Raw genomic sequence first — 18,684 nt, 5'->3', positions numbered from 1 at the left:
CTTTATCAAGACTGATGGAACAGTCTCCCTACCGGTCTCCATTGGAGGAGGTCAAGGAAAGAGGTCGATAATGGCGGAGTTCTTTATTCTAAGGGACTCCACGGCCTACAACCTTATCCTGGGAAGAAAGAAAATCAACAAGTTCAGAGCGGTAATATGTACCAAGCTACTGATGATAAAGTTTGTGGCTGACAATGGGTCGGTGGGATCCATCAGGAGAGATCTAGAAATGGCGGTCGCATGCGACAACGCCAGCCTCTCCCTAAGGAAGAAGTCAAATGAGGCATCCGGGGTTTTCCTAGCTGATATGGATGCTAGTGTCGACGACAAGCCAAGACCAGAGCCTGAGGAGACCTCGAGAAGTTCAGGGTCGGCGACTCGGAAGACAAGTTCACCTCTGTGAACAGAAACCTCCCCCACAACTTGAAGGAGCCGTTGGTGGAGATGATCCAAGCAAATGGCGATCTGTTCACCTGGACCCCAGCCGACATACCGGGGATTGACCCCCAGTTCATGTCGCACCACCTAGCTGCGAAGGCAGAGGCCAAGCCCGTGGCATAAAGAAGAAGAAAGATGTCCCAGAAGAGAGTTGACGAGATGGCCAGGCAAATGGCCAGCTTGCTAGAAGCGGGGTTTATCGAGAACTGGACTACTCGACCTGGCTGTCAAACGTAGTCCTGGTTAGGAAAGCCAATGGGAAGCGGAGGATGTGCGTAGACTTCTCCGACCTCAACAAGGCATGCCTTAAGGACTCCTTTCCCCTCCCTAACATTGATGCTCTAGTGGACGCGGCTGCAGGGTATCGGTTTCTGAGGTTCATGGACGCACACTCTGACTACAACCAGATACCGATGCACTGGCCAGACGAAGAGAAAACGGCGTTCATAACGCCAGGGGGTACATACTGCTATAAAGTAATGCCGTTTGGACTAAAAAACGTAGGAGCTACTTATCAAAGGCTGATGAATAAGGTTTTTAGCAGTCTTATCGGCAGGTCGGTAGAAGTCTACGTAGACGATATCCTGTTGAAGACCACCCAGTCGGAAGATCTCATTAGTGACCTAGAGACTGTGTTCGCGTCCCTCCGGTGACACAACATGAGACTTAACCCTCTCAAGTGTGTCTTTGCCATGGAAGCCGAAAAGTTCCTAGGATTCATGATAACTCGGAGAGGAGTGGAAGCCAACCCTGAGAAGTGCGAAGCAATTCTGCAAATGAAGAGCCCAGGATGCGTCAAGGACGTACAGAGGCTAGCCAGAAGGCTTACTGCCCTATCCCGCTTCCTCGGCGCATTGGCAGCTGAGGTCCTCCCATTCTTCAACTTGATGAAAAAAGTAATAGCGTTCGAATGGACCCCAGCATGCGAAGAGGCATTCCACCATTTCAAAAGAATACTGTCGGCACCCCCGGTTCTTGGCAAACCCAAGGACTCTGAGACACTGTATTTGTACCTGGTTGTAACCAATGAAGCCCAGGCGGCCATCTTGATACAAGAAGAAGGAAAACCCAGCAGCCGGTATATTTTGTTAGCAAAGCACTACAAGGAGCGGAGCTAAGATACAGTAAGTTGGAAAAATTAGCGTATGCGCTATTAACCTCATCCAGAAGGCTACGACAGTACTTCCAAGGTCATCGCATTGTCGTCAGAACGGATCAAGCGATACGTCAAGTCATGCAAAAACCCGACCTGGCGGGATGGATGATGACCTAGGAAATCGAGCTATCTTAATACGACCTGCAATATGAGCCCAGACATGCAATCAAGGCCCAGGCCATGGTCGACTTTCTCGTGGAGGTCATGGGAGACCCTCACAAAACCCTAGGCACACGGTGGAAGCTCCACGTTGATGGAGCCTCCAATCAAACATCTGAAGGAGGAGGGATAATCCTCGAGAGCCCGATGGGGATAGTATACAAACAATCCATCAAGTTTGAGTTCCTAGTCTCCAACAACCAGGTAGAATACGAGGCCCTCATCGACGGCCTGCTAAGTCGGGGTAACAAGGGTAGAGGTGAACAGCGACTCTCAGGTCGTCACCTCCCAGATCAACGAAATGTATCAGGCTAGGGACCCTCTGCTACAAAAATACCTGGAAAAGGTTAAGGGCTTGAGCAAGGACTTCGAAGAGGTCGTGGTACAGCATGTCCCAAGAGAAAGGAACACACGAGCTGACCTCCTATCCAAACTGGCCAGTACAAAGCCTGGAACGGGAAATCGTTCCTTGATTCAGAGCCTAGTGAAAGAGCCAATAGTCGCCCTATGCGCGTCCCGAGCAGACATCGATTCCTCATGGATCGACCCAATCATTGACTTCTTAGAAAGCAGCAAGCTCCCTAACGACCACAAGGCGGTAAAGACATTGAGAAGAGAGGCGGCCAAGTACGTAATAGTGGAAGGCCATCTATTTAAGAGAGGACTGAATCAATCCCTATTGAAGTGCCTACGACCCGACCAGACGGACTATGTCCTTAGGGAAGTCCACGAAGGTTGTTGCGGCCATCATATCGGGGGAAAAGCTTTGTCTTGGAAGCTCGTGAGAGCCGGTTACTTTTGGCCCTCGATGATGACAGATCCCCAAGAATTCGTCAGGAGATGCAAGAAGTGCTAGGAAAATGCTAACTTCCATAAGACTCCCGCATCTGAGCTTAGCCTGCTAATGGCCTCCCGACCTTTTAGCTAGTGGGGGATCGACCTCCTAGGACCTTTCCCAGTTGGCCCTGGACAGGTCAAATAAATGATCGTGGCCATTGATTACTACACAAAGTGGGTTGAAGCAGAGCCACTGGCTAGTATTTCATCAGCTAACTGCCGTAAGTTCGTATGGAGACAGATCATTTCCAGGTTTGGGATCCCGCAGTCCGTGATATCGGACAACGGGACACAGTTTGTGGACAAGAAATTTAGGGAGTTTCTCACGGACCTAGGGATAAAACAAAGGTTCTCATTGGTAGAATACCCCCAGACCAACGACCAGGTTGAGGCCGTGAACAAAGTCATCCTCCAGGGCCTGAAAAAGTAACTCGACCAAAAGAAGGGAGCGTGGGCAGACAAACTAGCATCGGTCCTATGGTCGTATAGGACAACACCTCAATCCTCCACCGGGGAAACTCCCTTCCGACTTACCTACGGGGTTGATGTAGTAATCCCTGTAGAGATCGGGGAGCCAAGTCCACGGCTACTCTTGGGCGGAGTAGACGAGGCCGTGGAAAAGAACTTGGTCGATGAAACCAGGGAAATGACACACTTGTCTGAAATGGCACTGAAGCAAAGGATAGCACTTCGCTATAACGCCAGAGTGCTAAGGAGGAGCTTTGAGCCAGACGACCTGGTCCTACGACAGAACCACGTGGGCCTCCCCACCCCTGGGGAAGGGAAACTGGTGGCTAATTGGGAAGGTCCATACAGAGTGAAGGAAGTGGTCGGCAATGGGGCATACAAGCTGGAACGCTTAAATGGGAAAGAGGTACCCCAAATCTTGAACGTGGCAAACTTGACAAAGTTCTACCCCTAGAGACCGGGGCGACCACTCGTCCCAACCGATTCAGTAACACCTGTATTGCCTTGTGCTGAATTATTGCTAATCTTTAATTTTTGTTATTACTTAGTATGCTATTGTTTCACTTCATTCCATTTCTATCTCTATTTTTGTTTTCACTTGCCAATTACCCGATCTACAGCGATTACGGCTTCCCGGGACTGATCACCCCAGGAGCCCGCGACACCGTTAACATCACGCCGCGGCTACAAGGATAAGCCAAAATTCGAATTTTAAAACAAAGCCACAAGTCGGCTTCCTTGATTACCAGCGATGAGACAAAATGGTAAACAAATAAACCGTAAACAAACCACCAATTACCAAAACGGTAGACAAATTATCAACTACCAATAGCAAAATGGTAAACGAGTTATGGAAATTACACAAGAGTTCGAAGATCCATAAATCTACATATAACCATTACACAGTTCAAAATAACACAAGTAAAAGTGCATCACTTCTTCGGGATGTCAACAATTTGACCATCCCGGATAGTCTTGAAAGCTCCAATTGCAGAAGTGTCAAAGTCGGGAGAGAGCAGTTTGACCTGGGCTTTAATTGCCTCCTCGGTCCCATTGATCACCTCCCTTGCCTTCTTCACTGTGTCCTTGTTTTTCTTCTTTAGGCCGGCAACCTCTCCTTTCAGCCCGGCGACCTCATCCTTGGCACTCTTGACCGATTTCTCAGCCTCTTCAAGCTTGTCCTCCAAAGCAGTAATCTTGGCCTGGGCTGCAGAAGTTTTGCCACAAGCAGAGTTGAGCTCAGACTCTAACTTCATCTCCCGCTCGGTAAGCCGGGCGACCGCTTCGTCGGAAGTCTTCAGCTTCCCCTCCGAGTCAGCTAACTTCTCCTTTAAGACCCCGACCTCCGACTTCAGCCTCTCAACATCTTGAAGGGGATGACGATACTTCCCGTCCAAGGCCCCGACTTGAGTCAAGATGGGTTCGGCCTTCCTGGCAATAGTCGCAGCCCTTAGCATGCACCGATAGATCCATCGAGCCTGTGCGCCGAGGTCCCCACCATGGAAAAATTCTTCAGTACCGAGCATGAGCTACGAGTCAATAAAACCCCTAGCATCAAAGTTATTTTCCATAACAGTCAACGACCCCTCAAGACAGGAGGACAGTTTCCGCTTACAAGGGTTGTCGACTATTGCCACGTCGGGACCCCCCGGCCGACTCTACCTCAGGAGGAACTACACCGCTACTGCCTGGGACATCCTTTCCGATAGGGCCAGTTGGTCCGAGATTGCGAGGTGGAGCCGACTACACCTTGGGAGTAGGAGACAAAGGATGATCGGCAGTATAAGTAGCAGAGCTATCTTCGCTATGTCCAGGGAGAAATCGGGTCGTCAAATCTTCAAGTCCAGTGTGCTCGGCGGCCATGTCCACTGCAACACACACAACAACCCGTTACCTTGTAAAAAAAAGGGAGGGAGAGGAGTGCACTAGAGCCAACCGACTACTTACCCACATAGCTTCTACCCATCTCCCGATCACCCATTACGAGATGGGAGTTGATATTATTCTTATTAAAAATGACCAACAACACATCGGCTATATTCTTGTCCCTTTGAGTCAGGCCCTTGTATGTCACTTTGGTGAAAGCGTTGGACCCGGCCCCGAAGCTCCAATAAGTCGGAATCTGTCTCTCCCCCTCCAAAGTTAGCCAAAAAGGGTGATGACCCTCGGCAGGCCAGACCTTAAAGAATTTATCCTTGAAGTCATGGAACGAATCTTCCAATACCCCGAAGATTCGCCTGCCCTGTGCAGCCCGGAATGACATGAACCCCTTCTTATGCCTCCCTTCTTTAGAAGGATTTGTCAAAACAAATAACCATAATAATACCTCCACAGAGGCCGGCAAGTCTAGGTATTCACAAACCATCTCAAAATACTGAATCGCGGCCCAACTGTTCGGGTACAGCTGCGACGAGGCCATGTCGCACCGGTTGAGGAGAGCCATTTCAAACGGGGAGAAGGGGATGCGAACCCCCAAGATGGTAAACATGGCTTTATGCATCCAGATCCAGTCGGCAAGCCGGGGAGTGTTAAGATTAAGCTGACATATACGCTCGTGGGAAGCGAGAACAAACACCTCATAGCGCCCCTCATCGTCACCTCTCCCACACAGTTGGTCGCGAAGACGGAACTCCGTGAGTTCCTCTAAGGTTATTTGTGAAGGTGTATCCTTCACGTCTGAGGTGACCCAGGCGTATCTTTCAACACGGGGCCGGAAGAGGAAGTTGCGACATACCTACAGTGGGGGCACCACTCAAGGTTAGACTATAAGGCCGATAGGTCGAGAAAACAGGAACTAATGCTAAATGCTACAGTGAGCCTATCTACAGTTAAGCTTGGGCTAGATCTATAGCAAAGTAAAAACCAAAAATCAGGAACCTAAATGTCAACCTGCCTAGCATCTACCTAACGTTGTCACAACTCAAACATGCAAATCCAACACTTAATCCAAACAAGTGCAAACAGGGAAGAGCATACAAGTAGCATAAGCATGAGGCAAAATTGAAAAGTAGGAAAGAAAGAAGAAACATACCAGAATAGTGATAATGATCGAAAGGAGCTGCAAAATCTTGAGGAAGTTTCAGTGAATCAGGAACGATCCAGAGTAAAGTGACTTCAAAGAATGTGGAAGGGAAATGAGGAGTTTTTGGTGGTAATCTGGAAGTAGGAAACTGAAATGCAAGAGCAGGGAGAACTGAACAATAACTGACGCCTGGAAGCGCAAAAGACAGGGGTAAAATAGTCATTTCGCGCAGGGTTCAAATCAGTAATTAAGGGCATTAAATGTCCGACACAGAGAATGAGACGACGAATGACATTCCTCCGAGACGATGAAACCCACTCGCGCATAGAAGGCACGCCCCAATCATGAACGGCCGACCCAGCGACGATACAACTGAACGAGATCAGAACGCACCAACAACGGCGCTCACGACCATTGCCAGCGCGTTGGGGTACTGTTTCGACCCGGCCTAGCTGGCATTATGCCCCGGCCCGGGCGGCCGACCCGACGGGCACGTCGGACCGGAACCAAGAGTCTAACCCGACACCTCCTCCCCTCTAGAAAAGCACCTGACAGCTGGGGAGAAAGAAAACTTCCTGGAAGGCAGGTCTGCTCCTGTAGGATCCGCCCTAGGTACAGAGTATATAGGGGGAGGGCCCTACCCCTCCCCGAGGTACGTCACTATACTCTCACTTTACTGTCATCTGTACGGATTCTGACTTGGGCATCGGAGTCCTTTTTGCAAGTGGCTCCCCCTTTACACCACAACAGCTCGGGAGGTCGCGAGGCTCCAACGATCCGTCCTTAGACACGAACCCGGGAGGTATATCCATTCTCCAGCATCCTTGGACCAGATCCCCTTCATCCCTCATAATAATTTCACTCATCCGACCCGTTTGGTACTCGGCTAACCGAACAAGTTGTTAGTTGCCATTGTTGGTCATATTCAAAATAGGAGTTCTCACACAGTTATGGATAACAAAGCAAAATATAAATAATACACTTCATGACATAGTTCAAAATATGGTCAAGGTAAAGCTTAATCCTAATCACCCACACGCTTTAAAATCTTTCAATTATCAAATCTAACTGGCGGTTCCGCAGGGAATCCAGTTTCAGGATATTGTCCTTTGCCTTCAACTTATACATTTGACAACATTCGGTCCACTCAACCCCAAACTTCCACTCTGTACTTCTCCTTTCACTCCTAAGTAGATGAAAAAAAAAGATGTTGCCTCCGTTAGAAGGTGGACCAACGATCTGCCAAATCAAACCATATCCAAATGAAATAAGATGTGCAACAAAATTAACACCCAGGTACTACAACAAATGAACCATTGTTAATGTTTAGGGAGAATTTGTTAAGGTTATCTATCATAAATGCATAACCAGAATTTGACGTGTTTGCATAAAATTGAGATAAGTTATTTAGAATCAACTTGCCAATCTACTTCCATTCAGGTCAGCACATGTTAGGGTCTTCCTATAGTAAGTATATGGAGTGTATCTGTTTGTGGATACTTTAAATTGTTAGTCTCCATTCTAAAATGTAGTTCAATGTTATCTAGAAATAAAATTTATGGGTGAATACAAAAATTAAGTGTCACATTATCCGTTGTCAGGTATTTCTTCTCTTTCAAAATTTTGTTCGCTCAACTCAACTGATGAATAGATTTGATCACACATAATTATTGGATTATTAGGGTTATTACCTTCTATTGTTGAATCTTCATCCTCATCTGATGTGTCCTGAAGCTTAGATAGTTCGGACCTGGATAGTACCATAACATCAGGTGATGAGGCGTCACTGTTGCTGCCGTACTTTAGATGAAATGTTCTTTCTACATTGTGCAGTGTATCTTGGTTCAATTGGTCCCATATAAAAGTTTTTATTCGGAATCATTTTAATAGGTTGGTTCATTTCATTGCACAGCAAAATGAAAAATATCCCAAAACCCGCATAGGTAAACTGTATAGTAGTTCCTCTCCCAACAAAATAGAAATCTCTAATAAGCTAAATTGAACCCTTAGTTGTAACCTTCTGTTTAGTTTTACTTTCTAGATCCAACACTAGGCAATTATCCCACTCATCAATTGCGTAGCATGAGAACCCTAATTGGTGGCCATAAATTGCTACAAAATGCGGTGGCAAAGCTTTGTCTCCCTATATTGCATGTTACATCTAAAATTAAATGTTTTCTTTCACAAGCTATTTAAGATACAAGACATAATATTAAATGTACTTGGTTACCTGTCCGTCATATAGGCGAAACCTAAGAGTCCCTTCTTTTTCTTTGATCCAGTGTTCTTGGGTTGCCATAGATCTTCTGAGAGCATATAACAACACCATCATAGGTTAGCGAGACTTCGATTATTTGTTTTTTAAGAAATGGACCCGTACTGTCTAAAGTAAATAGTCATTTTTCACTGATATATTTAAGTTTTATAAGAGTAAAAAAGACAAAAAAAAGGCTGGTTATGACAGTAACATATAGACTACAAATATTATTTACAGAATGTGATCGTCGGATGATTATTTTAAAGCCAAATACAAATTGTAAAAACCATAATTAATTTCATGTCTTTGGTAAATGAATAGAGTGGTAAAAAAATCTGAATTGAAAGATTTAGAGTCAACCAATGACATAAGTTACGTCAACCCAAGTCAAGCTTAATGAAATATGACATATCAAAAATGGTTAACTAAACAATAATTATAATTAATCAAATAAAAAAAATTAACAATACTTTTGGTACATGATAAATTATTAGTGAGTACAGTTATTTCATAAATCTTATGCTAATATATTTATTATTTGATTCGAAAAAAATTATTTTCAAAATAACTACATAAAAAGTTATATAAAAATTACTCAAAAAATGAAATTATTAAGAACTCTTTTTTGTTCAATTGGGTTAAATATTATCTATCCTTTTGATGAATCTTTATTTTTAAATACTTAAAATAAATTTTGTTTGTCAATTTCTTTATAAAGTTACCTTTTTATACTGAGCTCAAAATAAAATTTGGCCATTTAATGATGAGTTGAATGCGTTAAAACAAAATCTTTGAAGTTTTTTGACTGATAAAAAGAGGTCTCTAAGGATGAATAGTCTATCAAGTTTTCACGACTTTATTATTAGTTAAAAGGGATTAAAACTGTGACCTATGAAACCTAATTAAGTTTGTATGATTTGAAGATTTTTTTACTAAATCAGGAGTAAGGGGATTAGCAATTTTACCAATCTAGGATAGTATGTTCATATGTTATGTACCAATTGAGTGTTACTGTACATTCATTTTTTTTATAGACATGTAGAATAAAGATCAACGAGGGTTCAATTTTTTACCTATTGGCATCATTCCTATCTGCATGCACCACCATTTAGTTTTATGATGTTGCTAATCGTCTTCTGGAGAAGAGATCAACAAGTTTCCCTCTTACTGCAAGAGATTACATTAGAATAATTAAAAAAAAATTGTTTCTCTTAGCATTAAGAAAAACTGTTAAAATTCAGATGGAGATGACATTTCACATGGATGGCTCGAACCTTGGTTTGCTCTTTGGATGGATCTCAGAAAAGATGCTGCAGACGTAAACTCTTATTCTGTACTTCTGCTGAAACTCCTTCTCTCTTCTCTTTGCTTTGCTTACTTTTCTTTTAATTAGTTAGTCACTAAACAAAGAGATGCCTAAATGATTATTATATGTGTGGGGGAGTTACAATATTTTTTTCTCCCAGACCCTAAATGACAATTAAAAAGAAAATTGAATAGCTATTATTCGAGTATATACATATAGATAGCCCATATATTTTTGTTCCTTTACACATATGTCTTTTTGGTTTTTTTGGTCCACCTTTTGGTGGAAATTAATTCTTTAACTATTTATTTGTCAAATAATTTTAAGTCTTGTTTAAGAATAATGAATAACAGTAGCGGCAGTCATGGAGAATGAAGGAGAGGCGTCGTTTTTCTTTTTTCAAATTCAGCCGGTCGGGTTATGGGTTCGGTCAGTTAGGGACTAGTAATGGGGCCTGAAGCTGTCCAAAATAAAAAAAAAAAACATTATGTATGGGTTCTGAGCCAAAAAAAGAAGTATCATATTATATGGCGCAGTAAAAGGATAAGGGCATGAAAGCAAATAAAATCTATTATCCTCTCTCATCAGATTTCTCTCCATCCATCTCTTCGCTTACCGGTACCCAACGTCTGCACCGTCACCGAAGCTAACACATAAACTTTTCTCGCGATGCAAACAGAGGAAGTGTCGGTAGAGACTTCTCTTCAATTCGTGAAAACTGAAGCTCGATCCATACGCTATTACTCAACATGGATGGCTGTCGTTGGCAATGCTGTAGAGGTAATTGGTGTTTTTTTTTCTTTGCAGAGTTAGTATATATAGTTACATAATTTGTTGGCCGAATACATCATGACAAATTAAAAGATTCATATTCCCGTTATACCTGCATCCCCGTGGTGGCCGAATACATCATTTATTAATGTGTCTAGCGGATTCTTTTGGTATGATGTCGCTTGCATTTCTAGACTATTTGGCTCAGCAGGTTGTATCTCACCATAGCGATTCCAAATTAAACAACATAGTTTTTGGAAAACAGCTTTAAGAGCAAGTGATCTAGAACTGTCTCTTTTATGCCATTTTTCAAATGCACATCGTGAACATGGACAACATATTCTATTCGAAATGGCCGCTCTCGTAAAAGTAAAATCAAAGAATCCAAGTATGCCATCTTTGTATTCCTTTGTTATTCGAGATTTTTCAATCCAAGTTCTATCCATTTGTAACTAATTTATTCAACCAAAAAATAAACAAAGTTGTAACATAAAAAAGGAATAAGTATTTATTTTTGTAAAGAAATTACTACATTAAAACTTGTCATCATAATTATTATAATAAGTAATTTGTCTCTTTGATGCTATTTTATGTCTTATTGATTTTCTTTAATTTTTTTATACAAAAATATTAAAATATTCTTTGAATATTGGTGTCGTTTTATTGGTGTAGACTAATAAAGAATTTGAACAAGTTACAACTTTTGAAGTTTTAATCTTCTAAACTAAATTTTAGGTAAATATATTTTTTCATATCACCTTTAAGAATTTGAATAATTATTTTATATGTAATTAATTTGGTATTATTTTATACTGGGTTAGTTTTTTAATTAAATTTTTTATGTCAAGCATTCTAACTATAAAAAATTAAGTTCTAATTTAATTATTGGATATTTTAAATCATTTAAGACTCGAAAAATACCATTCTAAAGTATTTTAAAATATTTATCTATATAATTAATCATTTATTTTCATGTCGGTAAGAAATTCTAAAAAGAGTTATATTTTATAAATTTTGTTTTCATGTAAATGTTATTATGTGTATTTTATGTTCAAGTTTCTCTCCCTAAAAAATATTTTTGAAGTTCCGTCATTACCAATCAATTAAATAAATAAAAAACTAGAAAAAGAAAAAAATCACTAAAACCTAGAAGGGAGAATACGTATAAACTAATAAAATCCCAAAAATGAGATACATAGAATTTAACAACTATAACTATTTTATTCAGAATAAAAAACATGTAACTACTCTATTGAACCAGGGAATTACCTTGTAAAAAGATTCAACAGAATAGTTTAGATTAGAACCACCAACAGAATAGTTTAGATTAGAACCACATGTATTAGTGAAATAGGAGCAACAAATATGCCAAATCAACTATTCAGATACTACAAGAACAATTTTTAAAAATAAAAAAGATATTTAGTTTAGTATGAACATTAGCAAATAAAAAGAAAAAAAATGTTAGATAACTAAAAAATTAAACAAATTTAGTTTTTTTTTTTCTTGTTAGCATTACTTGTGATATTATCAAAAGAGGTTCCACCTGGTTTTGCTAGATTCACTTTTTCTTCGTTAATGTCAATAATTTAATAATAGTATGATGCTTTTTAATTAAGAATACTAGTAGTTTGTTAATAAAATTTAGCTAGATTCTTCTTCTGAATTCATGATCAGTAATAATGTACGTAAATATTCACATAATAATAATAATAATGGGGATTTCATACGTAACTAGCATAAAAAACATGAAAATTAATTTTGAATTTATAATCCTATGATCTTTCTTAAGGTGATTAAGCACAAACTAAAAGAAATAAAAACATGCAAGTAGAACTGTAACAATGCACAATCAATCACTTTTGGAAGAGCCAAAAAATTCAAACCTTAAAATGTATATACACACTGAATCTAATTATCTTAAAATAAAACTCTATTCAAATCATGCATGTGGTATTACAGAATAAAGAAGCAACGCAAGACTTGCATGTACTGAAAATAAGATGCTCCCTCATGTACTGAAATTCAACATTTTAGTTCAAAGAATAGTAGCAGAAATAAACTGGAGACTACATGATTATAGGAGCTCTAATAGGAGCCAATTTTACTAGAAGCTAAAAAGATTAAATTTTTAGATAAAAATTAATGAATAATTTTTATGTCTAGCAAAATAAATCCCAATGTAAACTCTTTCTTTAATGAAAAAAGCATAAATATAACTTGCATGCATGATGAATGTAAAAAATATCAATACATATATACAAACATCCTATTATATATTGCTATATTTGTAAAAATCTTTGACTTGACCATTCACTATTAAGTTAAAAAGTCACATAAACACAAACATCTAATTGAATAATAGTATAAGTTAAAAAGTCACATAAACACAAACATCTAATTGAATAATAGTATAAGTTTTACATCGTTCAGTGTAACAACTAAGTGTGTGTTTGGATTACAGTTTGCAACGAGAGTTTGCATAAAATTGATTTTGTAAAATTGATTTTGATGAAAAGTAAGTTTGGGTTAACATGATTTATGTTTGACAATCTTTATATCAAAATTGATTATAATAAAATAAATGTTGTTTGGATTATACTACTCAAAATTACTTTTAGATGAAAAATTACTAAAAGAGACATTAATTTTAAATAATTTTTTATATACATGCAAAATCAGAACACTATCAAAAATAATATAAAAAATATTTATCAAATAAATACAATAAAAAATAAAAATATAAAAGAGATTACTATAAATTTTATAATGTCAGACAAAAAAAATATTCAATAATTTTTTTAGTACTGTTAATACTCTTTAATTTAGTATTATTTTTTACTATAAATTTTTATTATTTATGGCTCTATTGTTACTTATAATTAATTTTTTATTTATTTTATCTTTTTTTATAGGATCATAATTTATATTATACAGAATTTGGATAATAAACGTAGTATATAATAATTACAATTACAAATTTTACAAAGTCAGAATAAAAAATAAAAAAATTAATACAAAAAAAATTAGAGTACATCAAAAAATAGAGAAAAAATCATACAGATAAGAAATAATAAAAATTTCATAAAACCAACAACATATATCATATGAAAAAAAAATAAAAAGTAAATAAAATTCATATGAATAAAATCAAATAAAAAAATTTCATACACAACATAAATACAATGCAGTAAAGGATAAAAAAAAGAATTCATATGGAAAAAATAATAAAAATATTAAAAATTAATAAAATACCTGAAAAATCAGAACACTGTAAAAAATAAAAAAAAAGTCAACAACATTTGTCATATGAATAAAAGAAATATAATAAAGTAAATAAAAAATTATATGAGCAAAGCTAAACAAAAATTAAAAAAAATTCATAAAAAATATACATATAAAAAATAATATAGTAAATGATAAAAAAATTCATATAAAAACATAACATGAGAAATTAGAACACTATACAAATAATATAAAAATATTTATCATATAAATAAAAAATATAAATAAAAAATATAATAAAAAACATAAAAATTAAAATATAAAAATGAGTACTAAAAACAATAAAAAAAATTAAAATATTCAATTTGCTAGTGATTGAAACAAATCTGAACGATTTTGATGAAAAAAATTGGAATGAAAAACTGTGAAGAAGTAAGAAGAACTACAAAGAACTACTGTAAAAGTAATAGTTACTGGTATCATTTGTATAGAAGAAAATAAAGGATAGAGTTGGTAAAAAAAATAATTTTTTTACCTAATTTTCTAAGGATAATAACAACCATGAACGTGTTTGCCAAACACACCCTAAACACTCTTTAAATGTATCAAGCTTCTTAAGAATAACTTGGTATCATTTCAGATAGAAGAAAGATAAAAAACATTAACTTGGTATTATCAGTTCAGAAAGCAATGAGACTAAAACTTTAGCAATCGAAACAAATCAGTACCTTCTATCTAGGTGCAAAATTTTACTTAAAGTGCAATAAAGTTTGATCAAATATTATTTAAAGCGCAGTAAAAAATCAAATTGCTATTATATAAAGCTGACAATTATTGTTAAATTTACAAAAAGAAGTTTATGTGTTTGTTTAATAAAATAAAAAAAATCTATAGTCTTTAGTCTCTACCCTATTTTTTATTTTTCTATGTCTTAAATATTTAGTACTATAGATATAATTTTCTTCCTTTCTTTAATTTGTGGCATCCATCATCAGGATTGAAGGATCTAAAAATGAACAAAAAAAGTATGAACTTCCATGAGGAATACCAAATGGCTTTAAGGACAAAATCCTATGTTGATTTCCTTAATAAAGCTCATGAATTACTCATTAATAATTATTTCAACCACATTAAACTTTTATCAGAGACACTCCTTGAACCATGCCAAGAATCTATACATTCCATCTTGACAACACAACAAGAATTTTTTCCAAAGAGATCACATCAAGAACTAAGAAGTGTGATGCTAAGTTACTTTGATATCACTTATGAAGCTTCAAACATTTGCATCCATATTCTCAAAAGCATCAAACAAGTCCAATCCAATTACCAATTCATACAAAGGGCATTAGACATTATTATTATTGTTGATGATGATGATGAATCCTTAAAAAATTTCAATATTATGATTTTTGAGCTCAATTTATTCATATTCTTAAGTAATCCATTTTCAAGGCTTACTAACAACAACAACAATAGTAATCAAGAGTACTTTAAGCATATTAGTGATAAGCACTCATTATTTCAACCTTTGAAGTCTATGATTACAAAAATTGGAAGGAAAATTAAGCTTATAAATTCCTTATTAAAGTCCTTAACAATCTTAGCCATAGGGAAGAAGCTAATAAGAAGATCAAAGTTCTCATGGAGTTTACTTAGTAGAATTTTTTATCAACTACACATTGCATCAAAAGGAACATATATATTGAACACATAAAGGTAATGGTGAAATTCTGCTTAAAGAGGACAAGTTCTCTTTGCAAATGGTGATGGAGTCAGTATTAAAGAGAGACTCAAGCAGCAATTCATTTAAATGGAGGTACATTAACCTAAAGAAATAAAGCTCTGTATAACCATCACAACAAAATCCTCTTTTATTTTCTATCACACATGCAATTCAAAAATCAGGTTACAAACCCTAATAGTTTTCATCTGTATATGCTATCAAATTGTTACCTTTGCATAGAAACACAGCTACAACTCAGCAGCGACACTAACGCGAGTAGCAGAGGCACAACCGCGAACAGCAGCAATTAATAAAGAAATGCAAAGAACGAAGCGGTTAGAATCGGAGCAGAAAGAAGAAGAGGATTTTTCCCCTGTCAAATTGTGTGGGAGAATTCTTTTTAATTGAAGGAGTTATTAAAAACTCTACTATTTAAAATTAAAACTCTTCGTTAATAAATTTTTCAATAAAATAAAAGAGAATATTTTATTTTCAAATTCAAATTTATAAGATTTTTTTAAAACTTTCATTAACAAATTTCTATAATTTAGTCCTCTTTTTTTTGTAGTGAACATTCTTGTAAAAAATAACATTCATAAATTTATAATAATAAAATATTAAATGATAATAAAACGTTATTGAAAATAACGTAAAAATTATCCTAATAAAAAAAATCATGAAGATTATTATACTAATATTGTATTTTTGGATAAATTTAATAGGAATAAAGTTTAGGATTAGTCGAAATCTAATATTCTTAAACATTATATCTTGTCTAATTATTTTCATGATAAACTAGTTGTTGGGTTATATTTGAGTGTTTATTTTTTGTTCATATTAAGAATACTATGATAGGAAGATTTTATTATTAGAAGAATTTTATGTGATTTTTAAAAAATTAAGATCATAGAAATATTATGATTAGAAAAATATTTATGGTTTCCAGAAAAAAAAATTCGTTAAACTTTTTATGTTTGTAGATTCATTGAAAATTCAGTAAGTTTAATTTTTTTCATTTCACAAATGTGATAATACATGTTGGAGATATTAATTAGTCAAAGAGCAATATCTTTTAAATACTTGTTTGTAAATAAATAATTATAATTACATAAATAAATTATTTGTCTCTCAAATTTACGCAATTATATTGTTTTAAATATAAAGACGCAAATACATTATTTTATATATCGATAGAAACCGCTACTGCCAGTAGCTATTTACCGAAATACATAATTCGCTATAATCAGCAGCGGATTACATGCGAATGGGAAAACACAGAAAGAGGCGGTCGCGATTTCTGTTGATGCTTGGCCATAAACCGCTACTAGCAGTAGCGGTTTATATGTATTGGGACATGTGCATAAACCGCTGGAGGCAGCAGCAGTTTATGTTGAGTATATATTTTTTGCAATCATATGATTTATATGGATAAAAAGTAAAGTAATTTTTAAAGAAAAAATGTATACTTTAGTGAATTTTTTACTAAAAATAAATTATTTTATCATTCATTAGTTTTAGAAGAGATGAAAATAAAAAAAAATTAGTCTTAATTTTTATATTTTAGTACTCTGTGAGTACTACTCTTTGATTTGCTATTTAGTCTCATTTTAATAATAAATACAAATAAAAAATTATTACATACATATTTATATTTTCTATTTTATTCATCAAAATTATGATGCTATCACTATTATTTATCCAATCAATCAATTATAAAATACAAATAATTTTTATTTTTTAAAATCTTAGAAAATATAAATGCAATGACTTTTTGAGTTATATGGCTAAAATTTAAAGATGATTTTTACATACATATTAATTGGTAAAATTTTATATTCTTATGAATTATTTTTATAAATTAAAAAAATAAAATTACTAATATCTATCAGAATAATTATACCTCTCTATCAACATAGATTTAATAAATATATAAAAATTTATATTTTAAAATTTAAAATTTAAAATTAATTTAATTTTAATTGTTTTAAATATTTAAATAAAATATAATTTTAACAAAAGACTTCTATAATTACAAAAAATATATATTATTTAGTCTTGGTTTATAAATTTTAAAAGACATAAGAATAAAAAAAATTAGTCTTAGTTTACATAATTTAATACTTTGAGTACTGTATTTTTTTTTATTTGTAATTTGGTCTCACTTTTAATAATAAATACAAATAAAAAAATTATTACATGTATATTTATATTTTTTAAATTATACCGTGAAATGATAAATTAATTTTTTTTATTTATGATATTATTTAAATAATATATACCATTAATTATTTGTTTTGTAATTATTTTTTTAGATAAATATTAGTTTTACTATTTGTTTTCATACTCAACGTAAACCGCTGCTGCCTCTAGCGATTTACTGCCAGTAGCGGTTTATGGCAAAGCATTAACAAACAAAAACAGCGACAGCCTCTAACGGTTTCTGTATTTTCCCATTCATATGTAATCCGCTGGCTATACCGGATTATGTGTTTCGGTTTCTATAAATATATGAAACAATGTATTTGCGTCTTTATATTTAAAACAATGCAATTGCGTAAATTTGAGAGGCAAACAATTTATTTATGTAAATTGCTCTATTTTTTATTTATTTCTATTTAAAAATGAAATATTAGGATCATTATATATATATAATTCTTTTGTATAATTCTTTTGTATGAATTGCACTATGAATTAGGAAAATTCTTATATTATTAGTTTAAACTTTGTATTATCATTAGGATATTTTTTTATAGGAATATTATTCATAAGTTATAATTTTTTATGTGTTGTTTAATTTTTGTTCAATAAAATTTGATGTATTAGATCTTAATTATTTATACATAAATTGTGATAGATTATTAAATATTTATCCTTTTGTATATAAATTGTGTTAAATTGGTGAGTTTTTGTTAAAAAATACTATTGAATTTATAAGTAAATTGTGATAAGATACCACATGATTTGTGTATTTTTGTAAAACAATTATTCTACTATAATTTACGTCTTAAAATATAGTATAATATTCCTAGCAAATCATAGTAGAGTAACAAAATTTATGAATAATATTATTATTTATATATAAATTATAAAAGAAAACATATATATAATGAATTTTGATTTAGGATAATTTAGTAATTATGGCTTTTTTTAATATTAAAATAGACAAGTGTTTTTTTTTTAGACACATAGGACAACAAAATAAGAAGAATTTAATATCATTAGATACTGAATTTAAATTTTTATACAAGTACTACAACAACGAACTAAAGAATTTTTTTTTTGTAAAAACTAAAATTAAAAATATATTGATTGAATTCAA

General features: G+C 34.7%; 1 protein-coding gene and 1 long non-coding RNA gene across 5 annotated transcripts; one reads left to right on the top strand and one right to left on the bottom strand.

Moving 5' to 3' along the window:
- Positions 1-2,054: 2,054 nt before the first annotated feature.
- On the top strand, positions 2,055-2,609 carry LOC148581516 (uncharacterized). Its single transcript, XM_088492401.1, has one exon. It carries the CDS (start codon positions 2,055-2,057, stop codon positions 2,607-2,609), a length of 555 nt encoding a protein of 184 aa, XP_088348527.1.
- A 3,644-nt stretch (positions 2,610-6,253) lies between these two features.
- Positions 6,254-15,747, bottom strand: LOC148581515 (uncharacterized). 4 transcript variants are annotated; one of them, XR_015886038.1, is made up of 5 exons: positions 15,596-15,747; positions 9,612-9,737; positions 9,411-9,504; positions 8,311-8,386; positions 6,254-7,830 (listed from the first exon to the last, which is right to left on the bottom strand). It is a non-coding gene; the product is annotated as an uncharacterized LOC148581515 (long non-coding RNA). The 4 variants fall into 4 exon arrangements; XR_015886044.1 differs by lacking the exon at positions 15,596-15,747 and having other exon boundaries at positions 6,254-7,319; positions 7,772-7,830; positions 9,612-10,849; XR_015886040.1 differs by lacking the exon at positions 15,596-15,747 and having other exon boundaries at positions 6,254-7,266; positions 7,772-7,830; positions 9,612-10,849.
- Between the last annotated feature and the right edge of the window lie 2,937 nt (positions 15,748-18,684).

This window comes from Arachis ipaensis, chromosome B10 (genome assembly GCF_059453495.1).
Source record: "Arachis ipaensis isolate K30076 ecotype BB chromosome B10, ASM5945349v1, whole genome shotgun sequence".
NCBI lineage: Eukaryota > Viridiplantae > Streptophyta > Magnoliopsida > Fabales > Fabaceae > Arachis > Arachis ipaensis.
This window is presented reverse-complemented; position numbering and strand designations above follow the sequence as displayed.

Coding starts and splice junctions, on each gene's coding strand:
- LOC148581516 (XM_088492401.1), top strand. CDS start 2,055: ATGTATCAGGCTAGGGACCCTCTGCTACAAAAATACCTGGAAAAGGTT.